This window comes from Poeciliopsis prolifica, unplaced genomic scaffold (assembly GCF_027474105.1).
Source record: "Poeciliopsis prolifica strain line A6 unplaced genomic scaffold, Auburn_PproV2 SCAFFOLD054, whole genome shotgun sequence".
Classification (NCBI taxonomy): Eukaryota; Metazoa; Chordata; class Actinopteri; order Cyprinodontiformes; family Poeciliidae; genus Poeciliopsis; species Poeciliopsis prolifica.
Genome location: NW_026562429.1, coordinates 2,845,044 through 2,864,283, shown reverse-complemented (window position 1 = coordinate 2,864,283; position 19,240 = coordinate 2,845,044). Strand labels below are relative to the sequence as shown.

Sequence of the window (19,240 nt, the reverse complement as noted above, 5' to 3'; positions counted from 1 at the left end):
TTAGTGATGCTGTGGGCCTGTCTTTATGAAACGACTGTATCAATAAATCTCAGTTTTCTGTTTCTCTTCCGGTTGCCTTGGGCATCTAAAACTGATTTAAACATCTTAAGATAAAATAAAATGTCACTTGTGTTTTTATTTAAAATGTTTTAATGCGAATGAAATCTGTCAGAAGGTAAATGCTTGCTCACGACATTCCCATAGTGCGTGGACTTCAATTATGCATTGTTATGTTGAGATGAATCCGCAGACAGTGATCTTTCTCTGACATGCCCTCTAATTAATTTGCACATCATTAAGGCGGCTTGAAGCTACGGCTCTGCTGTCATTCCTCTGAGTTAAATTATGTTTCAGTATCAATCTACATCATTTGTCAGATGTCTGACGGCAGGATTAATATAAAAATCCAGAACAAAACGAAGCTGCGGTTAGATTACTAAAAATATAGTATTAATATTTCTGTGCTGCACTGCTGCCCTCTGTTGGTCACATTCAGGACAGTGGTTAACATTTTAACTTTTCCCCATTAAACATGTGACTAGATATGTTCAGGGCAAACTTTTGCATGAGTTGTTGAAAATATGATCCCAACCCGACCCGAAACGTTTGATTTTTCTGATCTCATCAGCTCATTCTACCAAGTCTGTCACCTTGCACTCATTATTTCCCACCGGCCACTCGACTCATTGTATCTCATGCATTAATAATGCGCTCCACTCGCTGCATAATGTAGTCTGCACGGCGAGCCGGGGAGCGAGTAAAAAGGAGATGAGCTCACCTTGGTGATCGTCTCAATGAGGCGACTGTGGAAAAAAAAAGGAGACAGCCCCATTACTTAGGAGGGAAAATGAGAGTTAGCTCATTAAAAGTGTTTCTCCTACTGCTGCCTCCGTCTGCTCACACAAATCAGGATGCTTTGAGAAAGGTAGCTGTGTTCTCCTTGACTAGCTAAGGTGACTGGGCGCCAGCCAGATGAGTAAATTTGTCAGCCTGCTGCTTCCAGTCCGCATAAAGGACCTTTTAAAGCTGCCGCCGGTGGAGACAGCCATGCGGCGGAGAAATTTATAGATATATATTTGCAAACGTACTTTAGCTTTGGTTGGTGCTTCGCTGCTCTGTCCGTTTCAGCTCCTGCTGCGCTACGCCTGCAGGGTGCTTTGCTCTCCGGCTACCGGCCTTGTTCCTTCACTTCACACCTCCACAAGGACGGTGGGTGTTTTAATTAGCTGTACAGCCTCCACTGGGAGGATTTTTTTAGACTTTGTATACGGTGCCCTTCAAACATTTCTGTACCTCCTGAACTTTTTCTCAGTTTACATTAAAAAACACATTTAGATGAATTTTATTTGAGAGAGCAACACAAAGTGGTGAATAAGTGGAAGGAAAATGATTGGAAAATGTTTCAGAAATACAGAATTAGAAAATGTAACATGTATTCACCCTGTTTTACTCTGCAACCCTTAATAAAAATCCAGCTAATGGAGCTTTGTTTGTTTAATTGTGTGGTCCATTTGTGGCCCTCGGACTGGTTTTACGCGGCTCCCTACTGCAATTCAAAAATGATGCAAATTACTTTGAATATGTAATCACAGCAAAATTTATACCAACATAATTTTTCACTCAGAAAAATGTAAAAGTGTTCATCATTGTGTTACCAATGTTTTAAATAAATGTTACATCCAGTGACTTTATACTAAAAAATTAAAGCTTTTTTTTTTTCTTTATTAAGCTTGGCTAAATATAGCAAATGTTTTGAAACACTTATTATTATTGCCAAAAAACTTTTAAATTAATTTCAGAAATTTTCTAAAAAAAACGACGAAATTTACTGAAAAAAAAGGAAAATTTGTTAGATTATTATCAGAAATTTTCTCCAAAAACATTGAAATGTCTGAATTTCACATGTAGAATTTCCTTTTTCAAAGATTTTCTGCAATTAACCCCACAATTTCAGAGTTTTGGGCACATATTTACTCCTAAATGACACCGTCCTAAAAATCATTTTCAAGTTTTGGATCTGCAATAAATATCAAGCTCCTGTATTTGCTTGATTTTTGGTGTTTTTTTGGCCCACAACTATGTTTGAGTCTACAATCTACTTGGCAAAAACACCCCTGATTTAATTTAATAAACTTAAAAACAGCGTTGATGTGCTACCTCTCCCTGGTTTAGGTGTGATTGTAATCAATTCAACAGCAACTGCACTGATGTTATGAAATAAAACAGTAGAATTGTTAAAAAATTTTGCCTCTTCCTACTTTTATTTGCATAACTAGTTCAAACGAGTCACCGTCTGTGCCAGTTTGCAGCACAGATGATGCAGCATCTCCTCTGCTCTGATCCCACATTGTTCCCGGTCAGTCTAGCAACACGTCTCTGCACAGCGAGTAACAAGCCTAAGCAACTATCAGCGCAGTTGTTGCGCCAGCAGAGAAATAACCGTTGGGTTCATTTCGAGGAACGCAGCCGAGTTGTGTTTCGGTCAACAGGGTGTGTGGAGATTAAAAGCCGCTGTGATTTATGATCTCAGCTATCGGTGCTGTTTGTGCTGCAGTGTGTAGGTTTCACTGAGACAAACTAAGATTAAATGGATGATGTCAGTCAGGAAAATGGTAACATAAAAAATTACGGTGGAACTTTCTATTTGTTCTATACACAGTTAAGCAAGACAGAGGGAGTTCTGTAATTTTTTTGATTTTTCTGCATAGAACTTGAACTAAATATTTATTTAATACAATTTAGTTGCAACAAGACAGTTTCTGTTATGACTGTTCACATCTTTCTTGTTCCTGCTACTCATTTTTCTGAGCCAAAGAGGTTCTCTAGTTTAGTTCCCTCATCTATTTTATTCATTTTCAGCTCTTCTTTATAATATTCTCTGAAATACATGTTGAATTGTACCAAATTAACAGGAAAAAAAAGACAATTTCCAGACCACCAAAATACTAGAAATGAAATTAATCTTACAAAGAAACTTTTTAGCAAGATATAGAGGCTTGTTTTTAAAATAATTACTTGATATTGGTGGAAAAAGTTACATTTTTAGATGATTTAACTTATAACAAGACATTTTTCTATATTATAAGTTAATTTATCTGCCTACAGCACAAGTACTTTTGAATCAAAATGTCGTTCGATGTCATTTTGATTGGTTTCCTTCTTCTTCTTCCAGAGGAGATCTTCCACTCACATATTGCCCACTGGTGGTCTCCTGATGGAGCCAGGTTAGCCTACGCTACCATCAACGACACTCTGGTGCCGAAGATGGAGCTGCCAATGTTCACTGGATCCCCCTACCCTATGGGGAAGGAATATCCATACCCAAAGGTATGCATACCGACTCCTACTACAACACTGCTGCGATATAGTTTGCACAATCAGAACGAGACGCTTTCGTCCTGTTCAGGCTGGAGAGGAGAACCCGGTCATAACGCTGTATGTTGTGAACCTCAACGGCCCTCTGCACACCATCGAGATGAAACGACCTGATGATCCCAGGATCGGGTGAGACATATTCAGCTTTTAGGCTGCATTAGTAAATATTATCATTTCAAACCTGGAAAACATAACCAGCAAGAATGGACTTGGTAAAGACAATGTACACTTTTCTCATTTTGCTTTTGTGGATCATCTGAGAACTGCTTCAGCTTCCAGATGGACGTTCTTAACTTGTTTTTTAGGCGGCCGCATGGTGTGGACTTCACAGTTAAACCAGTTACTGCGAGCTGCTCGCTCTCTATTGCTGCAAATGCATTTCCAGCACCAGGCCTCACAGCCGGTCAGAAAGCATGTTAAAAAACTTTGTCTGACAAAGTTACTGGACAACTGATTTGATTGTTTCTTTTAGCTCCAGCTGTAAAACGCCGCAAGTATAAAAGTTTCACTGGAAGGTATTTTTCCAGGCCAAATCCATTAACGTTCACATTTGTACTGTCTGGGCCATTTGTATCGATCTGTGCTTTCTGTGATGCTTTGACCTACAGAAACAGAGTTAAGTCTGTTTCTCTTGAACAATTACAGCTTAAAAAAAAAAGATAACAGCCCTGAAAATATGTTTTTAGCCTTTCTGCCATGGCGGGTCATTAATAATTTGCACTAGTTGCTGTAAAACACAGTTTTTACTTTTATATAGGTAGAACCATAATTGCCCACAAAGTTATTTAAAAGCCATAAAGCATTGTGAATTAGTGGTTAATGCTACTAAAAGCAGAGAGCTCATTTTCTCTGAGGGGTGTCAAATTAATTTTCGTTTTGGACCAAATCAAGGTCATAAAAGCTCTTAAAGGGTCGGTTGTTAAGACCTGTTCAGAAACTGTTAAAATATCAATGAATTATTAAAATTAAGTAATATTTTTTTTAAACATCTTTTCAGTTCCTCAAGGATTTTGTGATTTTTTTCCAATAAAAAATTATTTAGAAATATTTGCTCTTATATATAATGGTAAATGCAACTTTTTCTCACTTTCTGTAGAATAATCTGACCTTAATTAAAGCTGAAGCAGCTGTTTAGTACAATTAAAATGTTTGTCTCACTGTTTCTTACATTTGTGTAAGAAGTTGTTTTTTTTTTATTTAGCCTCAAAACTTTTCTTAAAATAATCTCAGTACAACAATAATATCGTTTATTGCAATAGTTTTTGGGACAATTTATCATCCAGTGACAGGCCTAATTATAATTTATTTAAAAATTAACCTCTGAATAAATGCAAACAACAACATTCAAATCAAAACATTTTAATATTTTAACTTTTTAGTTTTTACGTTATTACTGTAAACATGTTTCTTTGCCTCAAATTAACTTGTCAGGTAAAATAAAAAAAGCAGAAAAAGCTTCACATGAATGTCCTCATTAGAGTCCATTTATGTAAAAATACATTTTCTGCTGCTGTTAAGCTGAATTTGAAATGCACATTAATTTAATGTGCACCTCAATCTTTATAAAGGTAATATTTGTTATGCATTCTCCATGTGCTTCTCTATTATATCTTTCTGTGTGATTTTTCTAATGTAATTTAGTTTTACTATCATCTGCAGTCAGCTAATGGACGGTTCCAATGCTTTTATGCACTCATGGTTTATTCAAGCCGCACAGCGTGAAGCTGTTAACTGTGTTTTTCAGTGAGTACTACGTGACAATGGTGAAGTGGGCCACCACGACCAAACTGGCCATTAACTGGCTGAACCGAGCCCAGAACATTTCCATGCTGACGCTGTGTGAGGCCACAACGGGAGTCTGCACAAAGGTACGGTCCGGCGTGCGTCTTATGAGAGCTGTTTGTGCCTGAGGCGGTTTCCGTGCGTCGACTGAAAACTGGCAATCTGTTCTTCCAGAAACACGAAGATGAAAGCGAAGGCTGGCTCTACAGGCAGGTGAGGATGTTCAACACATTTCTAACTCGTGTTTGGGGCTTTTGATGAACATCTTCAGGGATTCATTTCTCAAACTGATGGTTTAATTTGGTAAATTTGCTTTGTTTTCTCACATTTTCTGCCTGATTACAGACTTGTTTCATTGCTAATTGGGTCATTGTTCTTTTTTATGTTTTAGCAGTCGTTTGATTGTGGTTTTCTCACTCACAGAAGTGGAAAATCTTTCCTTCTCTTCAGAATGAGGAGCCTCTGTTTTCTAAAGACGGCCTGAAGCTTTTCTTCACGCGCGCCATTCCCCAAGGAGGCCGGGGGAAGTTCTTCCACATCTCCATGTCCGTCTCCCAGGTCAGAGGTCATTAGGCGACAGTCACTTGTCCTATTCCAGCCGAGCGACAGATCAAACTTATGCATGTGAAATTTTGAGTTCATTCATGAGGCTGTGCATATGTGCTGCAAGTTTCTTTGCAGCACATGTGCTACAAATATGATGCTGCATGAGTCCTTCATTGTTGACCTGTTAATTTTTTCAGATTAATTGCTTGGTAGGTGTTCCTCTAGCTAAATAGAAGTGAGTGCATCCTTTGTGGTTGTTTCTGCAGTATGCCTCTGTGTACCTCACCTCTCACTTAATGACTTTTGGAGTTGGGCACTTGCTCCTGTGACCCTGCAGGGAAAAGCTGCGACAGCCACAGGATGGATGGTGCAGCTTCTTTCCTAATAACATTAAAAAGAAAGTGAAAATCAGACCTTGAACTGGCCGTAAACCAGTCCTCTTTCCTTCTTCCTCCATCACCAGCTACATTTTTCAACACATAACGCATTAAGTCACTGAACACTTTAAGGATGCTCAGATTTATCCCTGCAGCATGGCGCAACGTGCAGTAACTGCTGCCAGCAGGTAGATGAATGTGCTTCAGGCTTTCAGCTGCAATAGACAAACAGCAGCTGTGCACCTCCTAAATGAGCAATAAAGTAAAGTGTGAAAGTTGCTCTGCTTTAGACGCTCGCTGCCCGTCTGGCCGGTGGCTACGCTCAGGGCTGTATCTGTGAAGGGAACGCAGATATATGGCCACCTAACACCCTCAGCAGTCTGAAAAATCAGCTGGTAGAAGGAATCAGTCTAAATATAAAGTTACTCTTCCCATTTACTGCTCACATTTCAACTGAAAACTGATTTTACTGGTGGTATAAAGATTGCCTCAGTTATATAGAACACTATTATGTACTGTAGATATAGTTAATGTCTTCATATATATATATGTATTCAAAGGTATTAAAACTTTAAAATGATTTTATGTGATGGACCAACACAAAGTAATGCGAATTTTTCAGGTGGAAACATTTTTTTTTCTAAAATATGAAGGAAAATGCTCCAATCAAATGAGATCAAAATTACAATAACTGAGTGGAAAAACTCCAATGTCACCAAGATTAAAGCACAGCTCTTAAAATTACCACACTATATTCCAGTAAGATGTTATTTATAAACACATTCTAATCAGTTTGCCAACATTTTTCTAATCAAATGGACTTATATTATATATCATCTTATCAGCATCTAAAGTTAATGAAAGGTAACACTACTATCAAAAGGCGGTGATACTGAAATCTTTCCTTTCTAACGTTTTTTTTTTTTCTTCTGTATTCCTGAAGCCCAACACCAGCACCGACACGCTGCAGTCCATCACATCTGGAGACTGGGATGTCACTCAGGTTCTGGCCTACAACGAGGAAAACCAGCTCATGTAAGTTTCTTTTTTCTTTTTTTTTTTTTTTTTTTTTTTTTGCTTCTGTTTTAAAACGTAATCATTTTAAGATTAGTGATGCTATTTTCTTCCTCATATGCAAATCTAAGTATGGTTGTTTTTTGTGCAAAATATGCAAATTTTTACATTATCTGAGTATTTATTTTGATTTAACTCTATAAATACTTTTGCTTCATTTAAAATGTTTGTCGTCAGATTAATGATTGGAATGAACAATTTCAAAGTTTCCTAAATATATGGCGTACCTCTGGTTTCTCTGGTTTAGCTCTGATCCCTCTTTAACTTGAGAACTTTTCTTTCAAGTTGATAAATAAAGCAGTTGTGTTTTAATATGCCGTTCAGAAAAACAACTAACTTCAAGACTCTACATGAAAATAAATGTTTGTAAGAAGAAGCAGCTTTGAGGGTGAAGATGTGCCCCACTTCTTTTCTAAAACCGACGGCCCCTCTCCTCTTATTTCCTCTATTTTTTACTTATGAAGCATCTATTTCAGTGAGCAGCTGGGTTCCAGGTGGTTTTCTTCTCAACTCACACATGTAAACTGTGAACGCTGCTGAAAAGTTTAGAGCCGCACTCAACAGCAGTGCATTACTTCTCCTATTCACGCCTTCTCCCTCTGGTAACTCAGATACTTCCTGAGTACTGAAGACGGACCAAAACGAAGACATCTGTACAGGTAACGGTCGCTCTGAAGGAAAACTGTTTCAGCCTGTTGAAAATGCTGGAACTGAAAGGTTTGGGTTTTGTCCGTGCAGCGCCGACACGTTTGGATCGTTTAACCGGCGCTGCCTGTCGTGCGCCTTGGCCGACAGCTGCGGCTACATCAGCGGCTCTTTCAGCCACAACATGAGCTACTTCCTGCTCAACTGCCAAGGTACAAACCATCCAGAGTGTGTCCAGATTCAGGGCTTTTGATCCCCTTTATTAGTTGTTTGTGTAACTTTTACAGAAATATGTTTTTTCCTCCATATTTTTTGAAACAATCACCATTTTGTCAGAATTTAAGAGACAAATAATCTATGAAAACATCAATCTTCTCCGCCCCCTGCTTGAGCTATTAAGAGCTGTCTGAAGAAATGCACCGCTCCCGGTCAAAAACAACCAATCACAGCCAAGAGGAGAGTCTTAGCGCTGGCAATCAGCTGTATGTATGTGATGCTCAATGTGCTAATGGAGGAGAAAAAACTCACCGTTACAGAAAAACGGTTTATTAGATAAAACTTTCTGTATCGTACAGGAAAGGAGAAGGGAATGAGCATGAGTGATTGACAGCGCTAAGTCCCTCCTACTGTTTCTGATTGGTTATATACGATTCAGTAGTGTATTTCTGCAGTTTGTACTGGGAGCACTGGGAGAAAGCAAATATCTTGATTTATTCACAGAGTATCCATATTATATCACGACATCATAATAAATTTAACAAAAACGTAAAAAACATTTTTTATAAAAGTTACGCACTGTTTGTTTGGTTTCCATCTGCATGTGAGTTCAAAAATGTTTTCTAAAGAGTGGTGAAAGTTCTGTGACTTAAAAGTTGCCGTCCAACTTCTTTAAACCGTTCATGACGAGGCAGCAGCAGAGGATGATGAGGATGATGATGTGGGAATCTTTGATCTCCTTCTGCTGTGTCAGACATGAACATGCCCAAAGAACGGATAAAAAACCATCCCCAGATCAGAGGAATATCTGGATGTCGAAGCGCCTTTGTTGTGAGGGAAAAGGTTTGAAGACAGTAGCTTCAATATTTAATCATTACGTAGCGCTTCAGTGACAATCAGCTCTGAATCTGAATTTAAGAGCAGACACAAAATGACCATAATGGCATCAAAGCCCACTCTGCTGACCTGCTCTGCAGTCTGAGCTTGTACCTCATGGATTTTTAATCCACTTCACTGCCTCGCAGCCTGCCTCTGATCACATTTGGTGAGGTTTTGATATCATCATCATGAGAGGAAGGAACAAAAAGATGATTTACAGCGGATGCTGCCGCAACATTTCTGTGTTCTCAATCTGCTAAGTGCATCGATCACTTGGTTTGCCGCTGCTCCTCCCTCTGCGTCTGCAGTTTCTGGGCTTTGTTTCTGCTTGTGGCCCAGATACAGAAAAGCTGCTCCCGCTATTGCACTAAATAAATCGAATAAGCAAAGATTTGTCTGGAGCACAGAAATCCTGGCATACATTCTTCTCTTATTATTTCCATTATCTACAGGAGCCAGCAAAAGCATAAAACCCTTGAAATGTTTCACATTTTATGTTGTCAATCACAAATAGTAAAGTGTTTTATGCTACTAAACTTAGAACTAGATCTTTTTCATCAATATGAAGGCATTATTTATTTGAAAAAGCTCCTACGTCTTGCTGAAAAGTTACTTGTAAGTTAGTTTTGTCTTAATTCAAGTAGATTGAGATATTTGGACAAGAAACTTGACAAAAAATACTGAGTAATATTTTGACTTTTTGCAGTGTTTGGTAAAATTGCTGCTCACAGGTGATCCAACTTAAAAAAAAGAGTTGCTACAAGTAACCACATGAAGTTTATCCAGTAAATATAATAACTTTATTAAGCCATCATATTATTAAATAAATTTTAAAGATGCTCATTTTGATTACATGAAACAAATGAGCTCAGTTTATTTAATTGAGTAAATTTCACCAACTTTATCGCAGCCCCAGTTTGTCATAAAATACATTAACATATGTGGCTGTAACATGATCCAAATTAGAAAAATGCAGAGGGTCTTGATGGTTTTTACAGGGTGCTGTAAAGCAAAATTCAGAAATTGTGCAGCTGTAACTCTTTTAATGTGTGTTTGCAGGTCCAGATATCCCTTTTGTGGCCGTGTACAAAACCCAGAGAGATGCAGAAAGTGAGACACAAGACAGAGAAAGTGAGTACACCCTGCAGGTGCTGTTACTAAAGCACCTATTGGATTATGTTCCTGACACTGAGAGCGTTAAAATCACCTTGACAGCAGGGGGTCCTCGGAGCAGAATGACCACCTGAGTCACTGTTTGTCTGCAAGCCAAGCCAGAAATGATGTTGGTAATCACATTATTCCCGCTCATTACATTATGACTTGCTGCAACAGCAACGTCAGCATACTGTAATGTGATTTTTCTCTTTAAGTAATAACATCAGCTCTACTGAATGCCATTAAAAAGTGTGTAGGTTGCTGTAAATCACATCAGTATCTAATGTTTATGATTAACCTGATTAGGAATGTCAAACAGATTTTATAGTCTGAGGAAAAAACGCAGCTGCTGTCAGATGATGCATCTGCAAACATGCACTTTGAAGAAATTAATTAGCAATGATCGTCTTACCAGTCACAGTTCAATAACCTTTATTTAGTATTGAAGCGCCCCCAAGTGGCCAGATAATTGATGAACGAATGTAACTTCACCAGGACAGGGTGCAGACATCAGTTTGTAGCCTAATATCGCTTCTATTCATCTGATTTCACTTGAAAAATGGCCACAGGATGCAAAACAAACATGTAGTTTTATTTTTTAACTTTTAATGAGGAAAGATACGGAGGTGAGTCAGTCGTAATGACCGTCACCCCTCAGTGTAATCGCGGATTGGCAGCGAATGCTTTTTACAAGATCCAAAAACTAACGTTCGTTTTCTTCATAATGGAGACAGTGCTGCATTGTCATGTAGCTTGGCATGTATGGAAGAAACTCGTTAGCATCTCGTCTTCTGTACGTTTTTAATGGCTTTAAGAGGAAATGCTGTTTATGACACGGAGACATAAATCATGTGTTGTGAATTCAGGCCAAGTCAATAATTTAATCAACACGTCAGGTTTGGGTCGGTTTCTTTAAGCTGTTTATTATAACAGTTCTGACCTGATTCTGGAGGTGAGAGATTAAAAAAAAAGAGATGGTCAAGAAAAGCCTTCATGACAGACCCAACGGAAACAAGGTCAAATGAATTCATCTACATGTAGGTGCTGAAGCATGTGTGGACTCTCTCCTGCTTCACCGGACCTGTCCTTCCAGCAGCTCAGGAACGTTTATCTGAATCCGTAAGCAGGAGCAGCTGTGGCAGCCGCTGAGTTGATTTCCCTCCTGGAAGTCGCTTGTTTCTGGACATTCGAGGACGAACCAATTCCAACATGCGATGTTCGCCCGTTTGACCTCGCCTGCCGTGGCAGCTGTGCTCCATGAATAAAAGCAGCTGCTTCCCTGTGCAGCTTGAAACACACGTGTGTGTGTGTGTGTGTGTGTGTGTGTGTGTGTGTGTGATGTTTGTTTCAAAGAAATGAAGCTAGCTGTAAAAGCAAATCAAGGTCACATTTTCAGCAGGGGTCAGGTGTTTCACCTTTTCTTCTCCTTCTTGGACAGATGTTGTAGCCAGAAGAGTTGCATCTTCTGTGTTCTGCATTGGATTGTGTTTCATCCCGCTGATCGTTCTCTGTCTGCAGGCATTTCAGAGGTTTCTAAACTGGAGAGCAATGAGAACCTCCGGCTGACGCTGGACTCCATGCAGATGCCCACAGTGGAGTACAGGGAGATCAACATGGACGACTACAGTATGTCACGGATACGTTCCAGTGCATCAGAATTGGCACCTTGAATAAAGAGCGAAATGTAAAATAAACTGGAAAAATGATGGATGGGAGCAGGGCTGGAAGGAGGGTTGGAAACATTTACTTCTCACATCTATACCTGGGTGCCAATAAGTGCCGGTATATTTGTAACTTATTTTGATTAAGCTTTGTAAAACAGTTGTTTTTTCAGTTTTGTCTTTAAAGATCCTGAAACCCGCCGGCTTCATGGATACGTCCCACTACCCGCTCCTCCTTCTTGTGTACGTATCTGTGAAATAAATAAAATACTCACGTTATCATGAGCTGATAACGTTTACTCTGTGGCGCAGTGACGGGACACCCGGTGGCCAGACGGTGTCTGAGCGGTTTGTGTTGGACTGGGCCACGGTTCTGGTGAGCAGCTTCGGCGCCATCGTGGTGCGCTGCGACGGGCGGGGCAGCGGCTTCCAGGGCACCAACGTCCTGCACCGGATCCATAAGAAGCTGGGCGTTTTTGAGGAGCAGGATCAGAAGGACGCTCTCGAGTACGAGCCTCTCCTCACCGTCACTGGGCCGGACATCAGAACCATTGCATTTTATCTGAGCAAATAAAAAAATATAGGAAACAATCTCCACCATGAAACAATATATTTCACCATTTCCCATTATCTTTGATGAATCAAGACACCAATCTAGCAAAATTTGAAATGTAAATGTAAAATGTATGAAAAGTTTTTAAGCTTTTATTTAATATTAACAGTGACTTTTTCCGTTAGTTTCATTCTGAAAGAGCCTTATGTGGACCAATCCAGAGTCGGCGCCTTTGGACAGGTAAGATGAGCCTCGTTCCGTTCTGCTCCTGAACGCATCTTGAACTTTTGTTGGATTTCTGTTTTTGTAAATTGAACTGTGATTTTTGCAGAACTGAACCAAAATAAAACAATAGTGCCTTTCTCCATCCGAGTACAAAAACAAGATTATTAACTTAATCTGGATCAGATTTGAAGTTTTTTAATTTGACAATGTTGAATAGGAAAAACAATTTCAAACTAAACCGCAATGATATCTGGATATTTGTTCAAAAAGGCAGCATGTTGCCTTTGAACTAAGCTTTTTGTCTTTCTGCTGCCTACATATTTTACCACCAGATGTGGATTTCAAGCATTTAATTGGTGAAATAAGTTTAAAACTTATTTCACATTTTAAAAAGGTTCAATTTGTTGATTTTTGTGTGAATTTCTACAATCATAATACAGCTGGTTAATAAAATAATATTTAAGCACACAACTTTTAGACTTAGACTTAGACTTGACTTTATTGATCCCTTGGGAAGACTCCCTCAGGAAATTATAGTTACCAGCAGCTCACAGGCAAAAATGTGGCACACAGTAAGCATACACAAAAGAATTTATCTAGAAGGACCTATTTTGTAATTTTTTGCTATAAATTGTTAATTTAAAAGTATTTGCATGGAATTTTGCAATATTTGCTCTTTTGTATGATGTTAAATGTGACTTTTTATTACTTGCAAATAATTGATCACAGACTACAAGTGGAGAAGTAAAACATACTGCCACCTACAGGTGGGAGTTGCCCATATTTTTGATAATTTTTCTGGAAAATCTTCAGTAAACCAATTATGCATTGGCTAAAAATGCTGCAATTTGTTGATTTTTGTGTGTTGCCTAATTAGATTTGCTTGTAAGCAGATAATACCCCTTTAATTTTATTAGTAAAATAATATTTAAGCACACAACTTGAAGGTTTGTATTTATGCATAAGTCTAGAGTATAGAGGGCCACATAAAAAGCTACGGCGGGCCGGATTTGGCCCCGGAGCCTTTTGTTTGACACCTCTTGGTTGATTCGATTCGTAAAGTTCCAACTTGAGAGAAAAGAAGAAATAATTTGATTCTTCAGAGTAGTGTTGTTGAAGTAGATTGGAAAAACCCTTTGGGGTGAAGCTTTCACAAGCGAACTAATCCTGCTCTGTGGTCGACTTTGCTGCTTAAGCGCATATTGGTGCTCAGAAGCAAACGGACTGAAAAAAACCCCCAGAATTCACTTCAGCGTCGCCTCGGCTCTTGTACTTGCTGCTCTTGCTGCATTGCGTGTGATAACAGTTGTTGTTCCTCAGGTGTACGGCGGCTATGTGACCAGCCTGTTGCTCAGCGGCGAGGAATCGCCAATAAAATGCGGCTCTGTCCTCTCACCCATCACCGACTTTGAATTATACGGTAAGCCCTTCATTCTTTTAGCTTTTATCTGCGCTCTGAAATGCAAAATGTTTCAGTCTCGGCCGGAGCCGTCAGAATGTTCTGGAAGGTGAAATAAAGACAGATAGCATCTCCAGCACCTTTACCCCCTTTCTGGGAATCTGGAGCGGGTGTGTTGGAGCAGCTGCACTCAGAACCCAATCATACACAGCCTCACCTCATCCATCTGAGGAATATAAGGTGTGAGATGTAGAATGAGATGTGTATCAGGAGAGCGATGGTTGTTTCAGCCGCAGAAATATAGAAATACAGTCGAGAAACTGAAAATCAGAGAGAAGCTGGGCCATTTTTCTCACTTTGAATTGGTACAACAAAGGAAAAACAGGTTTACACAAACACACGTCATCAATTTTATGCTTTTCCGTATTGGAACCGTTCAATGGATGACAGGAGTTCATTTAAAAAACAAAGAACGGGCTGGCAGTTTTCTTATTTGTTGGTTTTCTCATAACAAGCAAATAGAACCAGCACTTTTTAACAGTATTCAAGAATCATTGACTCTTGTAGCTCTTCTATCAGCTGAAAAGTTACTAGTAACTTATTTTAAGATTTTTGCAATAGAAACTAGACCAAAATACTTGGCCGGACTTTGTGTTTTTACAGTAAAGAGTCAAGATTTTTTGTTGCCACCAATAAGCAGTTCGTGCAAATCTAGACCACTTTTCTTTGCATGGCTCAAAATCTCCTTTAGAGGCCCAAAATTGTTTTCAAACCATGACGGATTTGCTTTTACTTTTCATTTTTATGTTTTTTCCAGCCTCTGCTTTTTCTGAAAGATATCTGGGTCTGCCTAAACCGGATCCCAGATCATACACGGTACGTCTTCATCTCAAGGCTTTTCCTGTTTATCTGTGGTTCTCACTAAAAGCATCAACTCCATCCTGTTTCTGGTCTTAGATGGCAAATTTAGCCCACCGAGCGTCTCAGTTCCTGGACAAGAAGTTCCTCATCGTTCACCCGACAGCTGATGGTACAACTGCAGGTCAAAGTTCTCTTTTCTAATATCTTATAAAGAAACGTCGATGACATTCTTGTCTCTGTGTCCTCAGAAAAAGTTCACTTCCAACACACAGCGAAATTTATTTCCCAGCTCATTAGTGAAAAGGCCAACTACACCTTGCAGGTACGTCGTTTCATTTCTAATTTGGTTCAATCTGTCAGCCTTTGGGAGGTTTCTGATCCCTGCAAATGCTCCCCATGTTTTCTATTCATCTAGCACAGAACTGTAGCGGAATAATTACCAGGGCTCACAGACATCTGGAGTCGGCTTTTTCTTTTCCATTTCCAATAAAAACTCTTTAAAAAATACCAGTTGACTCTTGATTTCACTTTTCAACTCTCACAAAAGAGGGATGACGACCAAGAGTTTTCTCCTTTATGGATCTCATTATGGGAAAAAAAAAATCAAATGCAGAAGTTAGAATTAATTTTAAAAATAGCCTGAATCATAAACTTTCCATTCTTGTTCCCCTCAAACTTATTGATCCCTTAAAAGCAGCATCTAATTGGCAAATATCTGAAGGAGATCCACCAGGACCAATTAGTGGTTCTCTTTTGGTTAATTTATGCTCCAACTTTTGTTTTTTGAGGCTCAACAGATTTACTTTCACAAGCATATATATATATATATATATATATATATATATATATATATATATATATATATATATATGCTTATATATATAAAACCTCCTGGTTTTTCCACTAAATGTTGATTTCTGAACTCTTCCTGAGTTAAAACATCAGTATTATTGTTTCTAAATGAACATGAACTTGTTTTCTTTGCATTATTTGAGGTCTGAAAGCTCTGCATCTTTTCTGTTATTTGACCATTTCTTATTTTCTGCAAATAAATACTAAAGTTTTGCTTGAAATTTCAGAGACATGTTGTCTGTAGTTCATAGAATAAAAGAACAATGCTCATTTTACTCAAACATAAACATATAAAAGTAAAATCAGAGATTTATCATTTCGAGTGGTCTCTTCATTTTTCCAGAGCTGTGCTCCTTTTCAAAGAAAAGTAATAAAATAATCATTTTGTTCTTGGTTTTTCTCTGTCCTGATTGCTTTTTTTAAACCTGTTTGAAATAAATAAATATTTAGTTTCAAACCCAACCTTTTTTCACTCTGTCCCTGTCAGATCTACCCAGACGAGGGTCACTTTGTCCACAGCGACGCAACAAGGCAGCACCTGAGTCAATCCCTGGTGAATTTCTTTGAGGAGTGCTTCAGGCTACCAGAAAGCGTGTTTGAGGAGGAGCTGGAAGAGGAGGTTGAGGACGAGGGTTAGATTTTCTTCGACAGGCTGCCGTTTCTCTTTGCTCATTCACTCCATTTGGTCCGACATTCCCTCCGTGTTGTATCCGTGCCCGAGAGCGAGTTGTCCATTATGCAACCCTCATCCTCCGTGTGTTTCGGTTGAACTCGCTGTGTCTACAACGCCGTCCAGCGGACGACGGATCTGTCCTCCCCTGTTCATCCGATGGATTTCCAAAAGCCTGATGACCCACAGGAAGTCCAGAACCAGTCTCCTTTACAGCAGGATGGACGTCTTTAAAAGCAACGGAGAGAAAGCTAAAGCCTACACACTGACTTTCAGGCTGTGAGGAGAAGAAACGTTACAGCACACAACCTACATGGGCTTGTAGATAAATGAAATTCAGAACCCTGGCGCTGATCGGCAGTGTTCGTAAGGGGCGTCTGGAACTGCGAGGATACAGGGAACTTTACTATTTTTGAAGTCGTGATGAACTTTTCATGGACTGTGGTTGTCTCTGTTGTTAACAGTATGTAAAATAGCACACAAATGCTCATCTTTTATTTGCGTCAACAATGCTTTAGGTCAGTGTCTGTTTCAATTATGCTGGGACGAGTTTTACGGGGAAAGAAATAAGCCATTTTGTTTAGATTATACATTTGACATCGTTCCGTTTCGGTTTCCTCCGACAATAGCATTTTCTTGATTTATTCACGGTGCCTTACTTTATCAGAAAACATGAAGATAAATTGATCTAATACAAAAAAGCCAAGATAGTGATTCAGACCTTCAACCACAGTATCTTACTGCAGCGAGTGATTTAATGGTTTTAAGCCTGGAAAGCATGCATGAATGGAGTTTAGACAAACATAGAAAACTTCCCAGCAAGGGTATAAAAATATAAATTACTATAAAAGGGTCTTTTTTCAACTAGAGTTTACTTAGTTACTTTGTTTTTTTTTTTAGAAAAAGCAGCTTATTTCTTTTTGAAAATATTTATATTACCTCCTTCTTACATGAAACCAGGCTAAGGATAAATATTCCTGAGCTTATCTAGGTTGTTATTTGCTTGCTTTCCAACAACTACTTTTTAAAAACTGACATTTTTGCCCACTAGTTTTAAAACTAAAAGCAAAGCGAAGCTGCAAGATCTTATAGCTAATGATCAGCGTGGTGCTTGTTTTACTTTGCACAAAAACTAAATGTCCTTTAATAGCATTTCTAATGCTAAATGTAACATTATTTTTGCTTTTAATAGTGTTTTTAACTTTCTAGCAGTGCGGGTAATTTTATTTTTCTGCTAGTTTCATATCAGCCGTTCAACTTGGCTGACATCTTTATGCTAATCTATGATTATTCTCTATAATGTCCAAAATTAGGTTCATTTCAATGCAATATTTGAAAAGTAAATATTTGGGGGTAACATGACAAATTTTGTTATTTCTAATAATTTTAAAAACTGAGTGAATTGAACGAAGTTTGGGATTATTTTCATTTAACAGTAAATACCAGGTTACACATAAATTTCACGTCTGCAGAGGAAGCCAAGCTAATCACTGAAATGAATATATCAGGCACAAGTTTATTTATTTATGTTGCACTCCAGTGCATGTTCCGACATGCTTTGCTACGTTATCCGTCATTTCTCAGTTCGTCATCGTAAAGTTTGACATCCTGAATGTTTTTTTTACAGAACTGCATAAACTATATTTGCAGTAGTATTGTGATTGAGATCACGGTCTCGTTAGCTTGATGTGTAAATGTTCTACTATCATTTTATTTTGAGAAGAAGAGGAAGAAGAAAAACAATGTTATCCGAGTCTTACTAGTGCATAACATACTTTGGACGTTACGTTCGGTTGTTCATTTTTGTTCTCCTTTTGCCGTCGTTGAACTGAGCTGGAAGCGGACTTTATAAATGGCCAATGGAAACAAACTTTCTTTCTACACATGGAGGACTTTTTCCAAGATGTTCAACTTTGTTATCCAAAGCATACAGGGATGTCATTGGCAGATTGTGGCATGAAAGTAAGTGTTAGAATAAAAAAGTAGATATTTTATCAGTCATTAATGTTTTTTGATCCTTCTACTTCACAACAGTTTCCACAACAACACAACCATATAATAACACAACATATTACAATACTGCAACTAATGATTATTTTAGCTACAAATTAATCTGATAAAACAATTTTCCAACACTTGTAAACATTGTTAATCACAAATTAATGTTTCAGACAGATTTTGAATGAGGTAAAGCTAAAACAATTCCACATGAGGGTTTTCAGTCAGACATATTAATAGATGACAGTCTATTGTGAAACAAAAAAAAAGTATGTTTGAAAAAAGACATTTTCTTCAAATAAACTTGCACATTTCTGAGTGTGACAAGTTGAAAAATTTCTATAAAAATGCCAAACTTTAACAGAAAATCTTCTCGACTTTTCAAATTTACTTAACTTTTTTTCCGTCTATAATGGTCCCAGTAGATCGTTGTTCTTCTTGCTTATGTGTGAAATTAAAATATTTTTATGCCGTTTTGACTTTCTGCTGAGCTGTGCTGGTCTTTCAGCAAATGGCCTAACGATTAATTGATTAGTTGATTCATGACAATTAATCGTTTCAGTCCGAGTTCAAATGTTTTGAGCCTGTAGCATCCAGTAGACTTTATCCCGTTCTCTTCATGGAAAAAAAATTATATTTGAAACTGTTTCTTATGCCTGAAATTTGTTATTTTGTATTTATTTGTAGTTTTTTTAAATCTTCAAAAAATTCCCAGAATTTGCACATAACTATACTTTTTTGGAAGCTTCCAATGTTACATCAAATGTTATGCATATCATTTCACAAAATACATTTTCAACTACTTTTTACTTTTTGAAATAATGCTGAAATAGTGCTAGTCTTACTACATTTTGAGAATTAGGTCAACATACAGCTGTGTGCCAGTAAAACCACATGAGATCAATCCACCAGAAAACTTTATACCATAAATACATTTGCATTAGAAAAAGAAAAATGACAACATGCTGCAAA

At 38.2% G+C, this 19,240-nt stretch overlaps 1 protein-coding gene across 6 annotated transcripts in view; it reads left to right on the top strand.

Moving 5' to 3' along the window:
- Positions 1–18,271, top strand: part of dpp6a (dipeptidyl-peptidase 6a) — a 221,183-nt gene extending 202,912 nt beyond the window's left edge. For all 6 annotated transcript variants that reach the window (XM_055059390.1, XM_055059392.1, XM_055059391.1 and 3 more), the window contains 18 exons: positions 3,173–3,327; positions 3,407–3,504; positions 5,120–5,243; positions 5,332–5,370; positions 5,608–5,715; positions 7,024–7,115; positions 7,766–7,813; positions 7,893–8,011; positions 9,954–10,025; positions 11,568–11,675; positions 11,884–11,953; positions 12,023–12,217; positions 12,449–12,503; positions 13,809–13,908; positions 14,705–14,763; positions 14,845–14,917; positions 14,997–15,070; positions 16,088–18,271. In XM_055059390.1, coding sequence (XP_054915365.1) covers positions 3,173–3,327; positions 3,407–3,504; positions 5,120–5,243; positions 5,332–5,370; positions 5,608–5,715; positions 7,024–7,115; positions 7,766–7,813; positions 7,893–8,011; positions 9,954–10,025; positions 11,568–11,675; positions 11,884–11,953; positions 12,023–12,217; positions 12,449–12,503; positions 13,809–13,908; positions 14,705–14,763; positions 14,845–14,917; positions 14,997–15,070; positions 16,088–16,237 — 1,739 coding nt within the window. In that variant the 3' untranslated portion in view covers positions 16,238–18,271. The remainder of the gene's footprint in view (positions 1–3,172; positions 3,328–3,406; positions 3,505–5,119; positions 5,244–5,331; positions 5,371–5,607; positions 5,716–7,023; positions 7,116–7,765; positions 7,814–7,892; positions 8,012–9,953; positions 10,026–11,567; positions 11,676–11,883; positions 11,954–12,022; positions 12,218–12,448; positions 12,504–13,808; positions 13,909–14,704; positions 14,764–14,844; positions 14,918–14,996; positions 15,071–16,087) is intronic.
- The last annotated feature ends 969 nt before the right edge of the window (positions 18,272–19,240 follow it).